The sequence below is a fragment of the Bufo bufo genome, chromosome 5 (assembly GCF_905171765.1).
Source record: "Bufo bufo chromosome 5, aBufBuf1.1, whole genome shotgun sequence".
NCBI lineage: Eukaryota > Metazoa > Chordata > Amphibia > Anura > Bufonidae > Bufo > Bufo bufo.
The window spans coordinates 129,646,846-129,667,142 of record NC_053393.1 but is presented as its reverse complement, the minus strand read 5'-3'; the positions used below and the strand labels follow the sequence as shown (position 1 = coordinate 129,667,142).

At 47.7% G+C, this 20,297-nt stretch overlaps 2 protein-coding genes across 2 annotated transcripts in view; both read right to left on the bottom strand.

The window, feature by feature from the left end:
* Positions 1 to 20,297, bottom strand: part of LOC121001628 (kinesin-like protein KIF20A) — a 132,729-nt gene that overhangs the window by 61,281 nt on the left and 51,151 nt on the right. The window contains exons 8-10 of the mRNA XM_040432795.1: positions 11,686 to 11,797; positions 535 to 606; positions 109 to 255 (exon numbers count right to left, since the gene is read on the bottom strand). Coding sequence (XP_040288729.1) covers positions 109 to 255; positions 535 to 606; positions 11,686 to 11,797 — 331 coding nt within the window. The remainder of the gene's footprint in view (positions 1 to 108; positions 256 to 534; positions 607 to 11,685; positions 11,798 to 20,297) is intronic.
* On the bottom strand, positions 14,533 to 15,545 carry LOC121001629. Its single transcript, XM_040432797.1, has 2 exons — positions 14,712 to 15,545; positions 14,533 to 14,680 (listed from the first exon to the last, which is right to left on the bottom strand). Exons 1-2 carry the CDS (start codon positions 15,508 to 15,510, stop codon positions 14,613 to 14,615), a joined length of 867 nt encoding a protein of 288 aa, XP_040288731.1. The 5' UTR covers positions 15,511 to 15,545; the 3' UTR covers positions 14,533 to 14,612.

The window sequence follows — 20,297 nt, the reverse complement described above, 5'->3', positions numbered from 1 at the left end:
GTTTAAACACAAGAACAAACTGTTGCATAATTCAGAAAGCACATCTAATTAGCTGCCAAGCATATGCACTATGTGGACATACCTGGCTATACCGTACTACAAACTTACTTTGGGTTCTGGCTCCGTTTCAGACCTGCAATGCATTTGCCAAGGATGAGAAGAGAGTTATTTATATTTCCAGCTTCTTTCAACCGATCACCAACAGTTTGCGTTTTATTACAACGTTCAGATCCAGCCAAGTCACACAAAGACATTCTGCACAGAGAAGACATGGCTGTTAAGTAGTGTGAATTGAGTTTGCCTGAAAGATATTATGCTCGGACTAAAATATAAGCCAGTGCTGTGGCTGTTCACATTAGAGTTTCGTTTACCATAATTCTGTTCCATCAGAGCAAAAAATAAATACTGTAAATGTTAAGTTTAATTTGTTTGAATAGAATATTGTGAGCAATTTGTATCTGTTCCATTAGGAGTCATGTGAAAAAGCCCTTACCTTATACTTCACCTAAAATGAAATGCTGCATTTTCACTTACTCTGAAACGCCAAGAACGCTAGGGTCATCACCATGGCTTAACTTGATAAGTCGAATGGTAAAAATACTGTGACTAAAAAAAAAAAAAGATAAAGTGTATTAATGTCATAGCATTGTATACGCACCTTTAGCAAATAATCACGATTCTGCAATATGCTAATTAAAGGAACATAGTAAATCCGAAAAAGAAAAATTGCCGCTTGTTTCAGAAATAGATAAAAAGATTGATACTTGTGTTTGCTGAAATAATTCTTGTTCCTAAAACACTCAGAAATTTTGCAGAGAACACAGGGGTTCATTTACTTCGGATAGTTCCCATTTTTGCCTGAGAAACGGCACTTTGAGGTGCTGTGTCAGCCATTTTGTGAAAAGGAAAGGTAGGAGAGTGGCTCATTTCCTAGGACACAAACAGACCAAATCTATACTATAAACAACTTGTAACCTGAAAAATTCAAGTGCACTGGAGCCCATAGATACCTACGATCATACATACATTAAAGGGACACTGACAGGCCAAATCAGCATATATAGTTAGATATATGACATTACAGGTCTTATAGAGTCTTTTAAAAGCATATAAGTATCCCCCCTGTCCACCTTATAAAGAGCGAAATATAAAGTTTTATAACCTGCTTGTCCGGTCAGCAATCTGCCCAAGGGGCAGCGTTTCATGTGAAAATGCGCCCAGCCAGCCTTCCCAACTGCCGTTCTTAAGCCCCGCCCAGCTCATCATTATTCACTTCGCTGGGCGGCGGCTAGAACTCTCCCCAGTCCCGATCCTGCGCATGGGCAATTCAATCCTCTGGGCATCGTTCATGCCCAATCTTCTGCGCCTGCGCCCCGCCGTGGTTAGATCGCGCATGCGTACACACACACAGCCTGCCTGCGTCTTGGAGGCAGCTGCAGCCTTAGCCATGCACTGTTCAGAGCGCTGCTCACTCACATCGTCAAAGGGGTTAATAGTGCGTCCCAGAGGATTGAATTGCCCATGCGCAGGATCGGGACTGGGGAGAGTTCTAGCCGCCGCCCAGCGAAGTGAATAATGGTGAGCTGGGCGGGGCTTAAGAACGGCAGTTGGGAAGGCTGGCTGGGCGCATTTTCACATGAAACGCCGCCCCTTGGGCAGATTGCTGACCGGACAAGCAGGTTATAAAACTTTATATTTCGCTCTTTATAAAAGGTGGACAGGGGGGATACTTATATGCTTTTAAAAGACTCTATAAGACCTGTAATGTCATATATCTAACTATATATGCTGATTTGGCCTGTCAGTGTCCCTTTAACCCCTTAAGGACCTAGGACGTACCGGTACGCCCTATTTCCCGAGTCCTTAAGGACCGAGGACGTACCGGTACGTCCTGACTTAAAATCGGAACTCCAGCGCCGCAGGGGTTAATCGGAACGGGATTTCGGCTGAAATCATTCAGCCGGCATCCCGTAACAATGCAGGGGGGGGGTCATTTGACCCCCCGTATCGGCGATCGCAGAAAACCGCAGGTCAATTCAGACCTGCGGTTTTCTGCGTTTCCGGTCCATTCGGGTGTCCTGTGACCCGATGAACCGGAAAAAGACTGCGATCGGTGGCGTAATTATACACCACCTATCGCAGTCCGAGGATTTGGAGAGGCGGTGCTGGCCCTGGTGCTGAATGCCGCTGTCCAGGGTGCTGATTGGTGCAGGGGAGAGAGGCGCGAGATTCAAACTTCCTGCGCTCCTCTCTCCCCTCCTCTTCCTGTCCAGCACCCTGACCGTGCAGCATCGTCCAGCACCAGCTCCTGTGTCCCCCTAATCGGAATCCATCACCCTCCTGCACCCATCGCCACCCAGGTAGGTTAGGGTCAGTGAGGGAGAGGCACCGTTAGGCAGGGAAAGAAGGGAAAAGTAAGTTAGAAAAAAAAAAAAAAAAGTACTTTTATTCCAAACTTCCAAACTTCCATCTAACCCTAACCCAGACCCCTCCTGCCACTTACCCCCCCACTCACCACCACTTTTTTTTTTCTGCGTGCGCTGACTGGCCGGCACTTTTTAGCGTCCGTCCACTGTTAGCGCATCGCCCGCCCCACCACCCCACCGACCGCTGATCAGCGTTGTACCGCTGATCAGCAAGTTTTAACTTTTTTTTTTTCTAACACTTGCCCATTTTTTTGCCTGGACTTTTTAGTACGCGAACACCCGTTGCCCCCACACACACGCACATATAATAAAGTTTGCCACACACGCACACCTACACGCACACACACCCATGGCCCGCCGGATGTTCTCGGCCGAGGAGGCATACGCCCAGATTGCCTCCGACTCTGAGAGCCCCAGTGAGGATGAGGATGACCCCACATTCCTTTTATCATCCGCATCCTCCTCATCATCATCTGATGACGATGAGCCACCAAGGCGGCGGAGACGCCGCCAGGCGGAGCCAGGGGCCCCACATGCTAGGGATCCTGTGGCCCACCCTAGTACGAGCCGCCCTGGGGTTCGTACTGGTTTCCCGGCCCACCAAATAAGTCCACCGGAGCCCCCTGCCGATGAACTTAGCTGGTGTCCCCCAGTGGACTTTGAGCCTGAGATTCCGGATTTTGCTGGCAATCCTGGAATCCAGATTCCCACAGTGGGGTTTACTGAAATAGACTATTTTAGTTTTTTTTTCAGTAACTCACTGGTGAATTTGATGGTGGAGCAGACGAATCTGTACGCCCAACAGTTCGTCGCTCAAAACCCAGGCTCAGTTTTGGCTAGACCCGGTGGCTGGACGCCGGTCAGTGCAGCCGAAATGAGGACATTTTGGGGCCTCGTGCTGCATATGGGTCTAGTCCAAAAACCCAGTGTCAGGCAATACTGGAGTGGGGACGTCCTATACCAGACCCCACTGTACAGTATGGTCATGATACGTCACCGGTTTGAGGCCATCCGGAAATGTCTGCATTATTCCGATAATGCAGCATGTCCCCCCCGAAGTGATCCTGCCTATGACCGGCTGTATAAGATACGGCCGGTCATCGATCACTTTGGGGCCACATTTCAGCAGGCCTACGTACCTGGAAGGGAGGTCGCGGTTGATGAGTCTCTCGTTGCGTTCAAGGGGAGACTCAGTTTCCGCCAATACATTCCCACAAAGCGGGCGAGGTATGGCGTGAAGCTATACAAAATTTGTGAGAGTGCCTCAGGGTACACTTACAAATTTCGTGTGTACGAGGGGCGAGATTCCCGTATTGAACCCCCAGAATGTCCCCCCACTCTGGGTGTTAGCGGGAAACTCGTGTGGGACCTTATGTACCCACTGCTGGATAATGGTTACCACTTGTACGTGGATAACTTTTATACCAGCATTCCCTTGTTCAGGTCCCTTGCCGCCAGATCCACGTTCGCTTGTGGGACCGTGCGGAAAAATCAACGCGGCCTCCCTGCCTACCCCCTCCAGGTACCTATCCCCAGGGGTGAGACCCGTGCCCTTACCAGTGGAAACCTGTTGCTGGTCAGGTATAAGGACAAGAGGGATGTCCTTATGCTGTCCACAATCCACGGTAACGGCACCACCCCTGTCCCTGTGCGAGGTACCGCGGCAACGGTCCTCAAGCCCGATTGTATCGTCGACTACAATCGGTATATGGGAGGAGTTGATCTCTCTGATCAAGTCCTCACGCCATATAACGCCATGCGCAAAACCCGGGCATGGTACAAAAAAGTTGCGGTCTACTTGGTACAGGTTGCCATGTACAACTCTTTTGTACTATCCCGAAGCGCTGGCAGCACAGGGACATTCCTCCAGTTCTATGAGGCAGTCCTCAAAGACCTGATCTTTTCGGACCGGGAAAGAGCAGGCCGGAGTACCTCGGGAATTGGAGGCGCCCGGATCGTCCCTGGCCAACACTTTCCAGGTGTGGTCCCCCATACTGGAAAGAAGGGACGAACCCAAAAAAAGTGCAGAGTGTGTCACAAGAGGGGGATACGGAAGGACACCACTACTCAATGTGACACTTGCCCCGATCATCCGGGCCTCTGCATTATCAATTGCTTCAGGGAGTATCACACTTCCATGGAGTACTAAATTTTTATAATCCTCAACAGTCCACTAGAGAACATAAAACACTATGGCTCTCAGACTTTGGAGACACGGAAACAATTTTTCTTTCCCCAAAAAATATTAGTTTTAGAGCAGGCATCCTCAAACTGCGGCCCTCCAGATGTTGTAAAACTATAACTCCCAGCATGCCCAGACAACCTACAGCCATCAGCAGGGCATGGTGGGAATTGTAGTTTTACAATATCTGGAGGGCCGCACTTTTAGGATGCCTGCTTAGTGTCTCCAAAGTCTGAGAGCCATACATATTGGGCATCGTCGCGTGCGTAAAAGTCGTCGCTATAAAAATAACTTTTGACCAAACGCCTCGGATGAACGGTGTTAAAAATATAAAATAAAAACTGTGCCAAAACACCAATTTTTGGGCAAAATTTCAATTTGAATCCATTTTGCCGGTAATAAAGCAAGGGTTAACAGCCAAACAAAACTAAATATTTATTGCCCCGATTCTGTAGTTTGCAGAAACACCCCATATGTGGTCGTAAATGGTTATATAGCCGCACGGCAGGGCATAGAACGAAGGGAACTCCATATGGTTTCTGGAAGGCAGATTTTGATGGACAGTTTTTTTTTTGACACCATGTCCCATTAGAAGCCCCCCCTGATGTAGCCTAGACTAGAAACTCCAAAAAAGTGACCCCATCTAAGAAACTACACCCCTCAAGGTATTCAAAAGTTACTTTACAAACTATGTTAACCCTTTAGGTGTTCCACAAAACCAAATAGTGAATGTAGAAACAATTTTAGAATTACATTTTTTTGTTACATTGCCTCAAAAAAGACTAATATAGAGCAACCAAAAATCAAATTTACCCCAAAAATAGTCCCAAAACAACAACCACCTTATCCCGTAGTTTCCTAGATGGGGTCACTTTTATGGAGTTTCTACTCTAGGGGTGCATCAGGGGGCTTGAAAGGGTACATGGTGTCAATAAACCAGTCCAGCAAAATCTGCCTTCCAAAAATGACGTTCCCCTTCTTCTATGTCCTGCCGTTTAGCCAAATAGTAGTTTACGACCACATATGGGGTGTTTTTGCAAACTACAGAATCAGGGCAACCCATTTTGAGTGTTTGGCAGTTAACCCTTGTTTTACTCCTGGAAAAAATTGATTATATTGGAAAATTTTCCAAAAAATAGAAATTTCAAAATTGTTTCTCCATCTGCCATTAACTCTTGTGGAACACCTAAAGGGTTAACAAAGTTTGTAAACCCAGTTTTGAATACCTTGAGGGGTGTACTTTCTTAGATGGAGTCACTTTTTTGAAATTTCTATTCTAGGGGTGCAACAGGGGGCTTCAAATGGGACATGGTATAAACAAAACCAGTCCTGCCAAATCTGCCTTCCAAAACCCATATGGTGTTCCCCTCCTTCTATGTGCTACCGTTCGGCCAAACAGTAGTTTACGACCACATATGGGGTGTTTTTGCAAACTACAGAATCAGGGCAACCCATTTTGAGTGTTGTTTGGCAGTTAACCCTTGTTTTACTCCTGGAAAAAATTGATTATATTGGAAAATTTTCCAAAAAATATAAATTTCAAAATTGTTTCTCCATCTGCCATTAACTCTTGTGGAACACCTAAAGGGTTAACAAAGTTTGTAAACCCAGTTTTGAATACCTTGAGGGGTGTACTTTCTTAGATGGAGTCACTTTTTTGAAATTTCTATTCTAGGGGTGCAACAGGGGGCTTCAAATGGGACATGGTATAAACAAAACCAGTCCTACCAAATCTGCCTTCCAAAACCCATATGGTGTTCCCCTCCTTCTATGTGCTACCGTTCGGCCAAACAGTAGTTTACGACCACATATGGGGTGTTTTTGCAAACTACAGAATCAGGGCAACCCATTTTGAGTGTTGTTTGGCAGTTAACCCTTGTTTTACTCCTGGAAAAAATTGATTATATTGGAAAATTTTCCAAAAAATATAAATTTCAAAATTGTTTCTCCATCTGCCATTAACTCTTGTGGAACACCTAAAGGGTTAACAAAGTTTGTAAACCCAGTTTTGAATACCTTGAGGGGTGTACTTTCTTAGATGGAGTCACTTTTTTGAAATTTCTATTCTAGGGGTGCAACAGGGGGCTTCAAATGGGACATGGTATAAACAAAACCAGTCCTACCAAATCTGCCTTCCAAAACCCATATGGTGTTCCCCTCCTTCTATGTGCTACCGTTCGGCCAAACAGTAGTTTACGACCACACATGGGGTGTTTTTGCAAACTACAGAATCAGGGCAACCCATTTTGAGTGTTGTTTGGCAGTTAACCCTTGTTTTACTCCTGGAAAAAATTGATTATATTGGAAAATTTTCCAAAAAATAGAAATTTCAAAATTGTTTCTCCATCTGCCATTAACTCTTGTGGAACACCTAAAGGGTTAACAAAGTTTGTAAACCCAGTTTTGAATACCTTGAGGGGTGTACTTTCTTAGATGGAGTCACTTTTTTGAAATTTCTATTCTAGGGGTGCAACAGGGGGCTTCAAATGGGACATGGTATAAACAAAACCAGTCCTGCCAAATCTGCCTTCCAAAACCCATATGGTGTTCCCCTCCTTCTATGTGCTACCGTTCGGCCAAACAGTAGTTTACGACCACATATGGGGTGTTTTTGCAAACTACAGAATCAGGGCAACCCATTTTGAGTGTTGTTTGGCAGTTAACCCTTGTTTTACTCCTGGAAAAAATTGATTATATTGGAAAATTTTCCAAAAAATAGAAATTTCAAAATTGTTTCTCCATCTGCCATTAACTCTTGTGGAACACCTAAAGGGTTAACAAAGTTTGAAAAAACAGTTTTGAATACCTTGAGGGGTGTAGTTTCTAGAATGGGGTCATTTTTGGGAGGTTTCTATTATCTAAGCCTCACAATATGACTTCAAACCTGAACTGGTCCATAAAAAGTGGGATTTTGAAGATTTCTGAAAATTTCAAAATTTGCTTCTAAACTTCTAAGCCTTGTAACATCCCCAAAAAATAAAATATCATTCCCAAAACAATTCAAGCATGAAGTAGACATATGGGGAATGTAAAGTCATCACAATTTTTGGGGGTATTACTATGTATTACAGAGGTAGAGAAACTGAAAATTTGAAATTTGCTAATTTTTCAAAATTTACGGTAAAAATTGTATTTTTTTATGCAAAAAAATTAACTTTTTTGACCCAATTTTAGCAGTGTCATGAAGTACAATATGTGACGAAAAAACAATCTCAGAACGGCCTGGGTAAGTCAAAGCGTTTTAAAGTTATGAGCACTTAAAGTGACACTGGACAGATTTGCAAAAAATGGCCTGGTCCTTAAGGTGAAAATGAGCCCGGTCCTTAAGGGGTTAAAGAAAAAACATTGAACTTACAAAAGGTTCATAAAAATAGTATACAACATTATATCTCAATTCATATATCACAAAAAAATAGATTTTTTTGTACTCACCGTAAAATCCTTTTCTCGTAGTAGGCATTGGGGGACACAGCACCATGGGTATATGCCCAGCTGCCACTAGGAGGCTAACACTAGAAACAAAAAAAAAAAAGTGTTGGCTCCTTTCAGGTGGGCTATACCCCTCTGCCAGAGTAGAGAGAGATCAGTCGGTACAAGAGCAGTAGGAACGGCACACCAGAACCAAAAGGAAAAAAAACAGAGCCAACAAGTCTTCAACTGGGGAAACCCGACAACGCTGGGACCTCAAACAAGAAGAAACTTGAGGGTGGGATCTGTGTCCCCCAATGCCTACTACGAGAAAAGGATTTTACGGCGAGTACAAAAAATAAATTTCTCGTGCATGGCATTGGGGGACACAGCACCATGGGACGTCCAAAAGCAGTCCCCGAGGGAGGGAAGAAAAAAGCGCCATGCCGAAGTCTAAAGCACAGCTGCTTGCAGAACTTTGCGCCCCAGACTGGCGTCGGTAGAAGCCAGGGAATGAATATGGTAGAACTTAGAGAAAGTGTGAACTGACGCCCAGGTGGCAGCCCCGGCAGACCTGGGAAGCAGATGCCTGATGACGCACCGCCCAGGAAGCCCCAACTGCCCTAGTAGAATGCGCGGTGAACCTGGAAGGGGGAGCACGGCCCTTCGCAACATAGGCCTCCTTGACGGCCGACTGAACACAGCGAGAAATGGTGGCCTTGGAAGCAGGCAGCCCCTTACGAGGCCCTCAGGGACCACAAAAAGAGTCAGAACGACGGAAGGGTTCCGTGAGGCGAAGATACAGGCGAAGAGCCCGAACCACATCTAAGCAATGGAGAGATTTCTACTTAGGGTGAGAAGGATTAGGGCAGAAGGAAGGAAGGACAATTTCCTCATTAATATGAAAAGAGGAGACCACCTTCGGAAGAAAGGAGGGAACTGGGCGCAAAACCACCTTGTCCTGATGGAACACCAGGAAAGGCGAACGGCAAGAAAGCGCCGCAAGTTCGGAGACCCGGATGGAGGTGACGGCCACCTTATACGAGACAAACGACAGATCTCTGCCAAAAGGCTCGAAGGGCGAAGACTGAAGAGCGCTGAGAACGAGATTCAGGTCCAACGGCTCCACCGGAAAGCGAAAGGGAGGGGCTCGGCGAGCAACACCCTGGAGAAAAGTCCTAACCTGAGCCCGCGAGGCCACAGGACGTTGGAAGAGGACAGAGAGGGCGGAAATCTGTCCCCTGAGAGAAGCCAAGCGAAGGCCCTTCTCAAAGCCGGCCTGAAGGAAGGCCAGGATGTTAGGAATGGAGAAGCTGAGAGGGCGGTCCAGGTCCGGTACTAAATGCTTACGAGCGTGCAGCATCGTCTGGATGACAGAGTCCGAGAGGCCGCAGGACTTCAGGACCGCAGTCTCAACAGCCACGCCGTCAAACGAAGCTGAAGTAAATTCGGGTGGAACAGAGGGCCCTGGGAAAGGAGATCGTGACGCAGAGGAAGTCGCCACGAACGTCCACGAGCAGAAACACCAGATCTGTGTACCACGCCCTGGGGGGCCAATCCGGAGCCACCAGGATTGCTGGAACTCTGGCTGCCTGAGGCGCTTGAGCACTCGGGGCAGAAGAGGAATGGGGGGGGGGGGGGGGGGGGGAAGATACAGAAGGCTGAACTGAGACCAAGGCAGAACTAGGGCGTCGACCACGAGAGCCTGAGGGTCCCTGGACCGCGCTACATGGCACGGGAGCCTGCAGTTGAGGCGTGATACGAAGAGATCCACGTGCGGAGTCCCCCAACGGTGACAAAGCTGTAGGAACACTTCTGGGTGAAGAGATCATTCGCCGGGTCGACGAGCTGACGACTGAGGAAGTCTGCCGCCCAATTGTCGACCCCGGGGATGTGCACGGCGGAGAGGACAGGAACGTGCTTCTCCACCCACCGCAGGATACGAGAGGCCTCCTGTAGGGCCATCACGCTCCTTGTGCCCCCCTGGTGGTTCAGATAGGCCACGGTGGTGGAGTTGTCCGTCTGAACCCGGATCGGGAGACCGCGGAGACGTGGGGTCCAGTGAGACAGAGCTAGGAAAATCGCTCGGAGTTAGAGAACATTGATCTGCAGGGAGGACTCCTGGGTAGACCAAAGACCCTGTACAGTGAGGGACTCTAAGACCGCCCCCCAACCCAAGAGGCTGGCATCCGTGGTGATCACTCGCCAACTGGGGGGGGGGGGGGGAAGGAAGGACCGGCCCAGGGACACCGTCCGAGGATCCAGCCACCAGGAGAGATCCTGGCGAAGCTCGGGAGGGAGACGGATCTGGAGATCGAGCCCTGCCGGGGACTTGTCCCACCTGGATAGGATGAACAGCTGAAGGTCCCGGGAGTGGAATTGGGAATGGCCTCGAATGAGGCCACCATCCTCCCCAGGACGGGGTCCCTGCAATGTATCCAGGATCCAACTTACCTTCCGACGTCTTCAGGTGCAGCAATAACCACCCCCTCGGCGGACTCAACATGGGAACCATGGGTCCACCGGAATTCCACTGCGGAAGCAGTTTTAAGTGGGGACTGGGTGGCTGGCAGGTACCCGAGTACGCGCCCGCAGGAGGGCAACTAAAGTGGAACACGATGGAGCCACCCCTGCAGCAGGACGAAACCTGCAAGAGAGAAAAAAGGAAAGAAATAAAAAATAAAAATTAGCAGGATGACCTGCGAAAAAGAAATAGCAGGTTATGTCTGCCTCCTACGGACACTAGAACTAGACTGATCTCTCTTGGCTCTGGCAGAGGGGTATAGCCCACCTGGGAGGAGCCAACACTTTTTTTGTTTCTAGTGTCAGCCTCCTAGTGGCAGCTGGGCATATACCGATGGTGCTGTGTCTCCCAATGCCATGCACGAGAAATTGAATATTGCCAGAAAGCAAAAGGGAGAAGTCAGCTGGAAAATAGATACTGGAAAACAGCTGGGGGCAATATCAACAGTTCTTCTGCTTATATAGAAATACTACAGTCTCTGATGCTATATATTAGCCAGATTATACCAGTTATAACAGATCCTAGTGGGAATAATATGGAAATAACTAGACTATAGTAGCACTAATCAGCACAAGTTACTTCACAACATTGAGCTAAAAAGAGCTGCCTGGATTATGATCCTGAATACAGATAAGAACTTCAGCTGAATCTCTGTGGAAATGGAGTTCATGAGGAGACATGAAGTACAGAGAGGACTGAGACTGTGGTAATGGAGACTGCATACCAGTACTGCTGCTTATCAGCCACAACCCCATTTATTTTCTGTATTCCATGTCCCCTCATGAACGCCAACTATATCTCTGTAGGAATGATCATACTAAACTGTGATAAGTAGAGCAGATTGAAGTAATATGTCCTGCTGTGTGTTTAGGACATTTCCCCTGATTGCTCCCCAGAGAAAAACGAGCCATCATAATTAAAGGCATTTGGAAATATATTTATAATAAAGTAATATTTAAGTATTTTCAGTAATTTTATTTTCTTAATTCCTGGAGAACCCCTTTAATGGGAGTTCTGAACACAGAAGCACCGGTTGCTTGGCCGTTCCCGTTCTGTCGGTCGCTTACTGTTTGTTATTCCCATTTTGGCTAGCCCTTTTTAAGAGTACAGTCAAACAATCCAAACAAGTTTTACTAATATCTTACCTTCTACTTGACTGCTGATTCATTTTGGTTGATGCCAAGCTTCGATTCTTGTTGCCAATTTGCAGTATTTTACATGCTTCCTCTGGGCTAGTGATATTAAACCACTTCAAATCTAACAAATTTTTAAATATATTTTAGATACTTAAATTGAAAATAGTCAAATCTAAAACTAAAAAATGTGTGTAAAATATATATATATATTATACACACACACACGTGTAAGGGTTGTGCCACAGACAGCCTTGTGGCATTTTCAATGCAATTTTTTTTTAAATCAGATAATTTCTATTGTAATTTGCAGCTCAATAAATAAGTACAGTTAGTACAACCAGTACAAGTAGTGTCTTCAAGTGTTTACAGTACACAGAATATTTTTGATGCAATTTTTAGTTGCCAAAGCAAAAAGTGGATCCAGCAAGAATGACAAGTCCTTCCTTTAGAATTTGTATTCCTTTCAAACACTCATCTGCTTTTTGCTAAAAAAATTATAATATAAAAACTGCCACAAAAATGCCTCATGCACACAGCCCTTGTGCGGCCGTTCTGTGCATTGGGAATGCAATTTGCGGTCCCCAATGCACAGGCAACATCCGTGCGACGGCCGTACAGATTGAGACCTATTCAATTTGAATGGGTCAGTGATCCATCCGCACCATGGCACGGAGAGAAACACCATGGAAGCACTCCGTAGTGCTTCGGCGGGGTCCCGTGCCTCCGTTCCGCACCGCAGCTCCAGATTGCAGAACCATTTAAGTGAATGGATCCAGATCCATGATGACAACGGCCGTGTGAATGAGGCCAAAAAGGAGATTTTTTGTGAAACTCACCTGTAAAATCTTTTTCTCGTCTTTTCCATTGAGGGACACACACCATGGGTATAGCTTAGAGGTATTAGTAGGAGGGACACTATGCAAATACAAAAGAGCTCCTCCTCCTCGGGCTATACCCCCCGACTCCACCAGGAGGAACTCAGGCGTTGCACAAGCAGTAGGAGCAAGAAAAAATTATGGAAACCATCGGACCAAGCCATAAGGTCCAACCATAAACAGAATTGAAGACCCCTCCGGCAACAGGCAGAATGGGTGGGAGCTGTGTCCCCCAATGGAAAAGACGAGAAAAAGATTTTACAGGTGAGTTTCACAAAAAAAATAAAAATCTCCTTTTCTCGTACTTTTTTCCATTGGGGGACACAGACCATGGGACGTCCTAAAGCAGTCCATGGGGTGGGAAAAAATATCAGCACCGCCAGGAGAAACGTCCAACAGGAACCACAGCCTGCAAAAACCCTGCGGCCAAAGACCGCATCAGCCGAAGCCAGTGATGCAACGGTTAAAACTTTGTAAAGGTATGTAAGGACGATCAGGTGGCCGCCTTACATAGCTGAGACGCAGAGGCACGATTGAGTCTTGCCCAGGAAGCCCCCACCTAGTGGAGTGAGCGGAAATCCTAGCCGGGGGAACTCTACCACAAGCGCGATAAGCCGCGGAAATAGCCGAGCGGATCCAGCGCGCCATGAACGGCGGACAGAAGCAGTAGCCGCGAGAGACACCTTCAGGGCCCGTACGACATCCAGGGAATGCAGAGTCCGTTCCTTGGGGTTAGCCAGAGATGGGCAAAAGGAAGGCAGGACAAGATCCTCATTAAGGTGGAAGGGAGAGACCACCTTGGGCAAAAAGGAGGGGACCGGACGGAGCACAGCCTTATCCTGGTGGAAAATCAGAAAAGGCTCCTGACAGGAAAGAGCGGCCAGCTCCGACACCAGTCTGATTTAAAAGCTTGTGATGGTATTTGAACTCACAGCTTCTGCATAATAGCCCAGAACTTTAATCACTACTATATGTAGCTGTATTAGAAGTTATGGCCACAAGGAAGACCACTTTCCAGGTGAGAGAGGCTCGAAGGGGGCCGACTGCAGAGCGCGCAGGACCAAATTGAGATCCCAAGGAGACAAAGGGGGAACATACGGGGGAACCGAATGTGCCACCCCCTGAAGAAAGGTCTTCACATGACCCATAAGAGCAAGGGACCTCTGAAAAAAACCGCAATTAGACTTACCGGTAATTCCGTTTCCTTGAATCCACCATGACGGCCCACCTTGAGATTGACCCTTGACCTCTGTAGGGGCAGGAACACAGAGTTTAAGAACCCCCCAACCCTCCACCACCTCAGTGCTTTACAATTACCCGAAAAGGTGGAACAAAAGTAAAAGGATATTAATCCATACCCTTAAACTCCTATCTATCCTAAAGTACGTAAGTATGAAAAGATATATTCGTAAGCATATATCTCCCCTTTTTTTTTTTTTTTGGGAAGGGGAATAGTATGGGCCGTCATGGTGGATTCAAGGAAACGGAATTACCGGTAAGTCTAATTGCGGTTTTTCCATTTCATCCACCATGACGGCCCACCTTGAGACATAACAGATAACTAAAAGGGTGGGGATAACGCCTGTAAAACCCTCCGGCCGAAAAGAGTTTCATTCGAATCCGGAAGATTAAGACGGTAATGTTTTACAAAGGTATTGGTGCTTGACCAGGTTGCAGCCTTGCAAATCTGGTCAAGCGAGACTCCTCCTTTCTCAGCCCAAGAGGAGGCAGTGGCCCTAGTAGAGTGGGCCTTAACATTATCAGGACTGGGTATATTCTGGAACCTGTAACAATATTCAATGGTGGATCTGATCCATCTGGCTATGGAAGACCTAGCTAGTTTCTTTCCCTTATTTTTCCCCGAAAACTGAACAAGGAGATTGCCATCAACCCTAAAATCCCTGGTATAATCCAGGAACTGGATCACTGTATCCCTGACATCTAAGAGATGTAAATTAACACTAGACCCTGAAGATTCAGATCTGGGGATGGAAGGTAGAAAGATCTCCTGTTCCCGATGGAAGGGAGAGACTACTTTTGGGAGAAAACCTGGATCGAGAGTTAAACGGATGTGATCTTGGGTGATCTGGAGGTAGGGTTCCCTACAAGAAAGGGCCTGGATCTCTCCAATACGTCTTGCTGAGGTGATAGCAATTAAAAAGGCAGTTTTTAGGGAAAGGTGTTTTAAAGAGATTTCTGATAACGGTACGAAGGGAGGTTTTGTTAGGCCTTCTAGGACTATGTTAAGGTCCCAAGTAGGAGCCCTTGATTTCAGAGAGGGTCTCAATCTTGAAACCGCTCTAAAGAACCTCCTGATCCATCTGTGGCTAGCTAGGCTGCAGTCATAAAAGGAGCTGAGAGCAGAAACCTGGACTTTCAGGGTACTAGGTCTTAGGCCCAATTCCAAGCCGCACTGTAGAAAATCCAAGATCCTATTGATGGGAGGGGAGGAGGTGTCTGGGCGCTCCACTCCTAACCAGGAACAGTATCTCTTCCAGATCTTTAGGTAGATGGCAGACGTCACATTTTTCCTACTGGCCCTTAGGGTAGATATCACTTTTTCTGAAAGACCCCTGTTTCTTAATGTCTCGCTCTCAGGATCCAGACTGACAGTTTGAATATCCCGGGGTCTGGATGAAGTAGAGGGCCCTGGACTAGAACATCTTTCTGGAAAGGGATTTCCCATGGATCCTCCAGCGATAGCTGTTTTAGAGTGGAGAACCAACTCCTCTTTGGCCACAAAGGGGCTATTAAGATCAGAGTAGTTGGTTCCCCTAGGAGTTTCTGGATGACCCTGGGAAGAAGAGGTATTGGGGGGAAGGCGTAGGCCAGGTTCCAATTCCAGTGTATCGATAGGGCATCGATTGCCCAGGGTCTGTCTTCCCGGTTTAGGGAGCAGAAGCATTCCACCTGCGCATTCTTTCTGGAGGCGAACAAGTCTACCTCCGGACGGCCCCATCTTTCCGAGATCTTCCGGAAGATGTCCCTGTTCAGAGACCATTCTCCTGGATCTATCGTCCTCCTGCTCAGGAAATCTGCTATCGTATTTTCCCAGCCCTTTAGGTGGATGGCGGAGAGAGATAAGACGTTCTCTTCTGCCCAGGAGAAGATTCTTCTTGCTAACGCACCCAAAGGCCGTGACCTTGTCCCTCCTTGATGTCGCAGATAGGCCACCGTTGTGGTGTTGTCGGACATTACTCTTAGGTGTTGCCCTTTTAAAAAACTCTCCCCTTACTAACGCCTCCAGGACTGCATACAGCTCTCTGTAGTTTGAGGATTTGACTCGTATCTCGGCTGGCCAGGAGCCCTGTAGAAGATGATCTCCAATCTTTGCACCCCAGCCTCCGAGGCTTGCGTCCGTGATAACCTGAACTGCCGGATGGTTCTGCCACTGTAGGCCTCCAAGCAGTCTTCCTCTTTCTTTCCACCAGTCTAGGTCTGTTTTTACGGCCTGCGGGATCCGGAAAGTCTTGTCCAGACTTACCTGCTTCCCGTCCCAGATGCCTAGGATCCAACTCTGGATCACCCTTGTGTGGCCTTGGCACCAGGCAACCGAAGGGATGCAGGCTGTTAGGCTTCCCAGGAGACTCATGGCCTTCCGGATGGAGCAACTGCGAGACCTCTGAAATGCTCGGATCTTTTCCACTAGAGTCGTGGCCTTGTCCTGAGGGAGGAAGGTTCTTAACAGGGATGAGTCCAGCTCCACACCCAGGAACCTTATTCTCCTGGATGGGATTAGGGTGGATTTCTTTAGATTTATGATCCAGCCTAGATTGTTTAGGAATTCCGAGAATCTTTGCGTTGCTCGGAGGTTCTCGGACTCTGTTTTGCCCAGAATCAGGAAGTCGTCGAGATATGGGATGATTGTAATTCCCTCTTGACGAAGATAGGCCACCATCTCTACTACTACTTTTGTGAAGACCCTGGGGGCCGAGGAGATACCGAAGGGAAGGGCCACATATTGAAAGTGATGGATTGATCCGTCTTGACCCTTTATAGCAAATCTTAGATACCTCAGAGAGATGATGAATGGGGACGTGGTAGTAGGCGTCCTTTAAATCGATCGATGTCATGAACGCCAGGATCAGGGGAATTATGGATGGGATTGTTTCCATCCTGAACCTCCTGTATAGAATGGACTTGTTTAGGGGTTTTAAGTTTATAATGGTGCGAAAGGATTGGTCTGGCTTTTTTATTAAAAAAAGGCTGGAATAAAACCCTCTCCTTTCCTCTGGGATAGGGACCCTTTGAATCACCCCTAGGTCCAAGAGGTCTTGGACGCCCTGCCAAATTTTTGGAAGTTCTGATCTGCGCTGGTGTGAGATGCAGAATCTTCCTGGGGGGACTGATGCGAATTCTATCTTGTAGCCCTGAGAGATTACATTTAGAACCCAAGGATTTGAAGTTACCTGTTTCCAGGAAGATAGAAAACCCATCAGTCGCCCCCCTACTCTGGCGTCACTGCTGTTTGTTTGGTCTATTTTGGGGGTTGAGTATGAAGCCTCTTCCTCTCCCTCCTTTGGGATAGCTCCATCGGCCAGTTTTCCCTTTCCGCCTGTAGGATCTCTGCTGAGGCTGGAATTGACGAAAGGGCTTCTTTTTAGAATCTTTCTCCTCTGGGAACCCCTTTTTCTTGTCTGCTGCCCCCTCTAGGATTTTATCCAAAGTGGGACCGAAGACAAATTCCCCTGAGAAGGGGATGGAGCAGAGTTTAGCCTTGGAAGCCTTGTCCCCGGACCAGGCCTTCATCCATAACGCCCGCCGGGCTGCATTAGAAAGAGCCGCATCCTTGGCTGAGAAGCGGATCGACTCTGCAGAAGCATCGGCCAGAAATGCAGTGGCGGAGCGTAGAAGAGGGAGCGAGTCTCTGATCTCTTCTCTTGGGGTTTTATTTTTCAGGTGTACGTCCAACTCCCCTAGCCATATATACATTGCTCTAGCAACAGAAGTAGCAGCGATATTAGTCTTGACCCCAAACATGGCTGATTCCCAGGATTTTTTTAGGAGCCCGTCCGCCTTTCTATCCATAGGATCGTTCAACTGTGAGGAGTCTTCAAAGGGTAGAGCGGTCTTCTTTACTACCTTAGCCACTTGTAGATCCACTTTAGGGGTCTGATTGTAAAGTTTGCATTCAGTCGGATCAAAGCAGAGCCTGTTTCTGAACTCCTTAGGAACGCCTAACCTCTTCTCCGGGTCTGACCATTCTTCCATTATCATCTCCTTTATATTTTCATTAATGGGAAAAACTATAGAGGATTTAGATCTAAGGCCCCCAAACATTTCGTCTTGTACCGTACGAGGTTTAGGGGTATCCTCGATACCCATTGTGGATCTAACTGCTCTCAGCAGCTCCTCCATTTCATCAGCGGAGAAGAAATATTTTTTATCCTCGTCCGGAATTTCCCCGTCAGACAAGGGTTCCTCATTAGGAAATTGTCTGGATGAGGTGGAAGCCACTTCCACCTCCTCGCCCTCAGAGGAGGAGATAGCGGACAACTTGCGTTTCTTGGAGGGGATAGGAGTACTAGCGGGGGTTGTCAGGGTGGCTAAAGAGGACTTAATTTCGTCTGCAATAAAAGATTTCATTTCAGACAGAATATCTGGTTGTTCTTCTTTCCAAATTTCCGATGTGCAAGATTTGCACAACCTTTTTTTGTAGTTCTCAGGGAGACGCTTAGAACAAGCGCAGCATTTTAGGAGTTTGGACTTTGGCTTTGACTCCTTGCTGCCCTGGAGAGGAAACAACCAGATATGCCAATTAGAATTTCAATGTCAAAAGACTGAAATATATACCCCCCAGAAGGGGACTCACGGTACTGGCAGTAGTGGGATCAGGGCCTTCCTGGCGGGGAGCAGGTGTCTCAGACATCGCGGTGCTGCAGGCAAGAGCTGGAGGGAACCGCGGTCTACTTTCCTTTTCAAATTTCCCGGCGTCTGACGTCATCAAGCTGCGCCTCTAGTGACGGCAAAAGCCGGTGCCACACGAGCCTATGAGAGGATGCGTGCGGCGTCCGGCCTGCCTCCTCGCCATACCTGCTCCCCCAGCCGGTCACAAGCGCACAGCATGCAGAGGAAGAACGTCGCATACCGCACACCGCACGCCCGCGAATCCGGCACCCCCGACTGCTTCCCTAAGGAGGGAAGGAAGTACGAGAGGTATGGGGGAGGACCACAGGCCTCAGCATAGGCCGAGACGAGGGTCCTCGATGTTCCAAGCTGGCCAGCCTTAGCCCATGCCGCGGGAGGCCAGCTGGAGAACCTGCAAAGTAAAAACTAACGATGTAATCCTCCCTAAGGAGGATCCTCTCCACGTGTTGGCCCCTGTAGGGGCAGGAAAGCACTGAGGAGGTGGAGGGGTGGGGGGTTCTTAAACTCTCTATGTGTTCCTGCCCCTACAGAGGTCAAGGGTCAATCTCAAGGTGGGCCGTCATGGTGGATGAAATGGAAAAATACGGCAGCGCCAAAACCTGACCTTTCAGGGAACTAAGCGACAGTCCCTTCTCAAGCCCGGACTGAAGAAAAGAGTACCATCGGGATGGAAAAGCGAAGGGGAGGGAACCCCGAACTCTCACAAAAGGACAGGAAGGCCTTCCAGGTACGATAGTAAATCCAGGAGGAAGAAGACTTCCTCGCTCTGATCATGGTCCTAATCACTGAATCCGAGAACCCCCTCTTCTTCAGGATGACGGTTTCAACAGCCACGCCGTTAAACGAAGAGACCGTAAATTCTGGTGGAAGAGCGGGCCCTGAGACAGTAGGTCCTGTCTGTCGGGAAGAGGCCATGGGGCGTCCGCCAGCATCCGAGCCACGTCCAAAAACCACGCGCGGCGAGGCCACTCTGGGGCGATGAGAACGGTCGGGATCCCTTCCGCCTCGATCTTGCGTAGAACCTTTGGTAGGAGAGGAAAACAGAGGCGGCTGAACTCCTGCCACGAGACACCTGCGCGTCCATCCGTACGCCTTCGGATCTCGGGCGTGAGCCAGGAACACTGGGAGCTTGTTGTTGAACCTGGACGCCATTAAGTCCACATCCGGACGGCCCCATCTGTGGCAGATTTCTTCAAACACTTCTGGATGCAGAGACCACTCGCCTGGATACACCTTGTTGCGGCTTAGAAAGTCCGCTGTCCAGTTGTCCACTCCTGGAATGTAAACTGCTGACAACACCGGAACGTGAGTCTCCGCCCATGTCAGAATTCTCATCCCCTCCTGCATCACCATCCGGCTGCGGATCCCGCCCTGATGGTTGATGTAGGCCACGGCAGTGGCATTGTCAGATTGAATAATCACTGGGAGGCCCGCAAGGAGAGAGAGAGAGATATAGAGAGAGAGATATAGAGAGAGAGAGAGAGAGATATAGAGAGAGAGAGAGATATAGAGAGAGAGAGAGAGATATAGAGAGAGAGAGAGATATAGAGAGAGAGAGAGAGATATAGAGAGAGAGAGAGATATAGAGAGAGAGAGATATAGAGAGAGAGAGAGAGATATAGAGAGAGATATAGAGATATAGAGAGATATAGAGAGAGAGAGAGAGATATAGAGAGAGAGAGAGAGAGAGAGAGAGAGAGAGATATAGAGAGAGAGAGATATAGAGAGAGAGAGATATAGAGAGAGAGAGAGAGATATAGAGAGAGAGAGAGAGATATAGAGAGAGAGAGAGAGATATAGAGAGAGAGAGAGAGATATAGAGAGAGATAGAGATATAGAGAGAGATATAGAGATATAGAGAGAGATATAGAGATATAG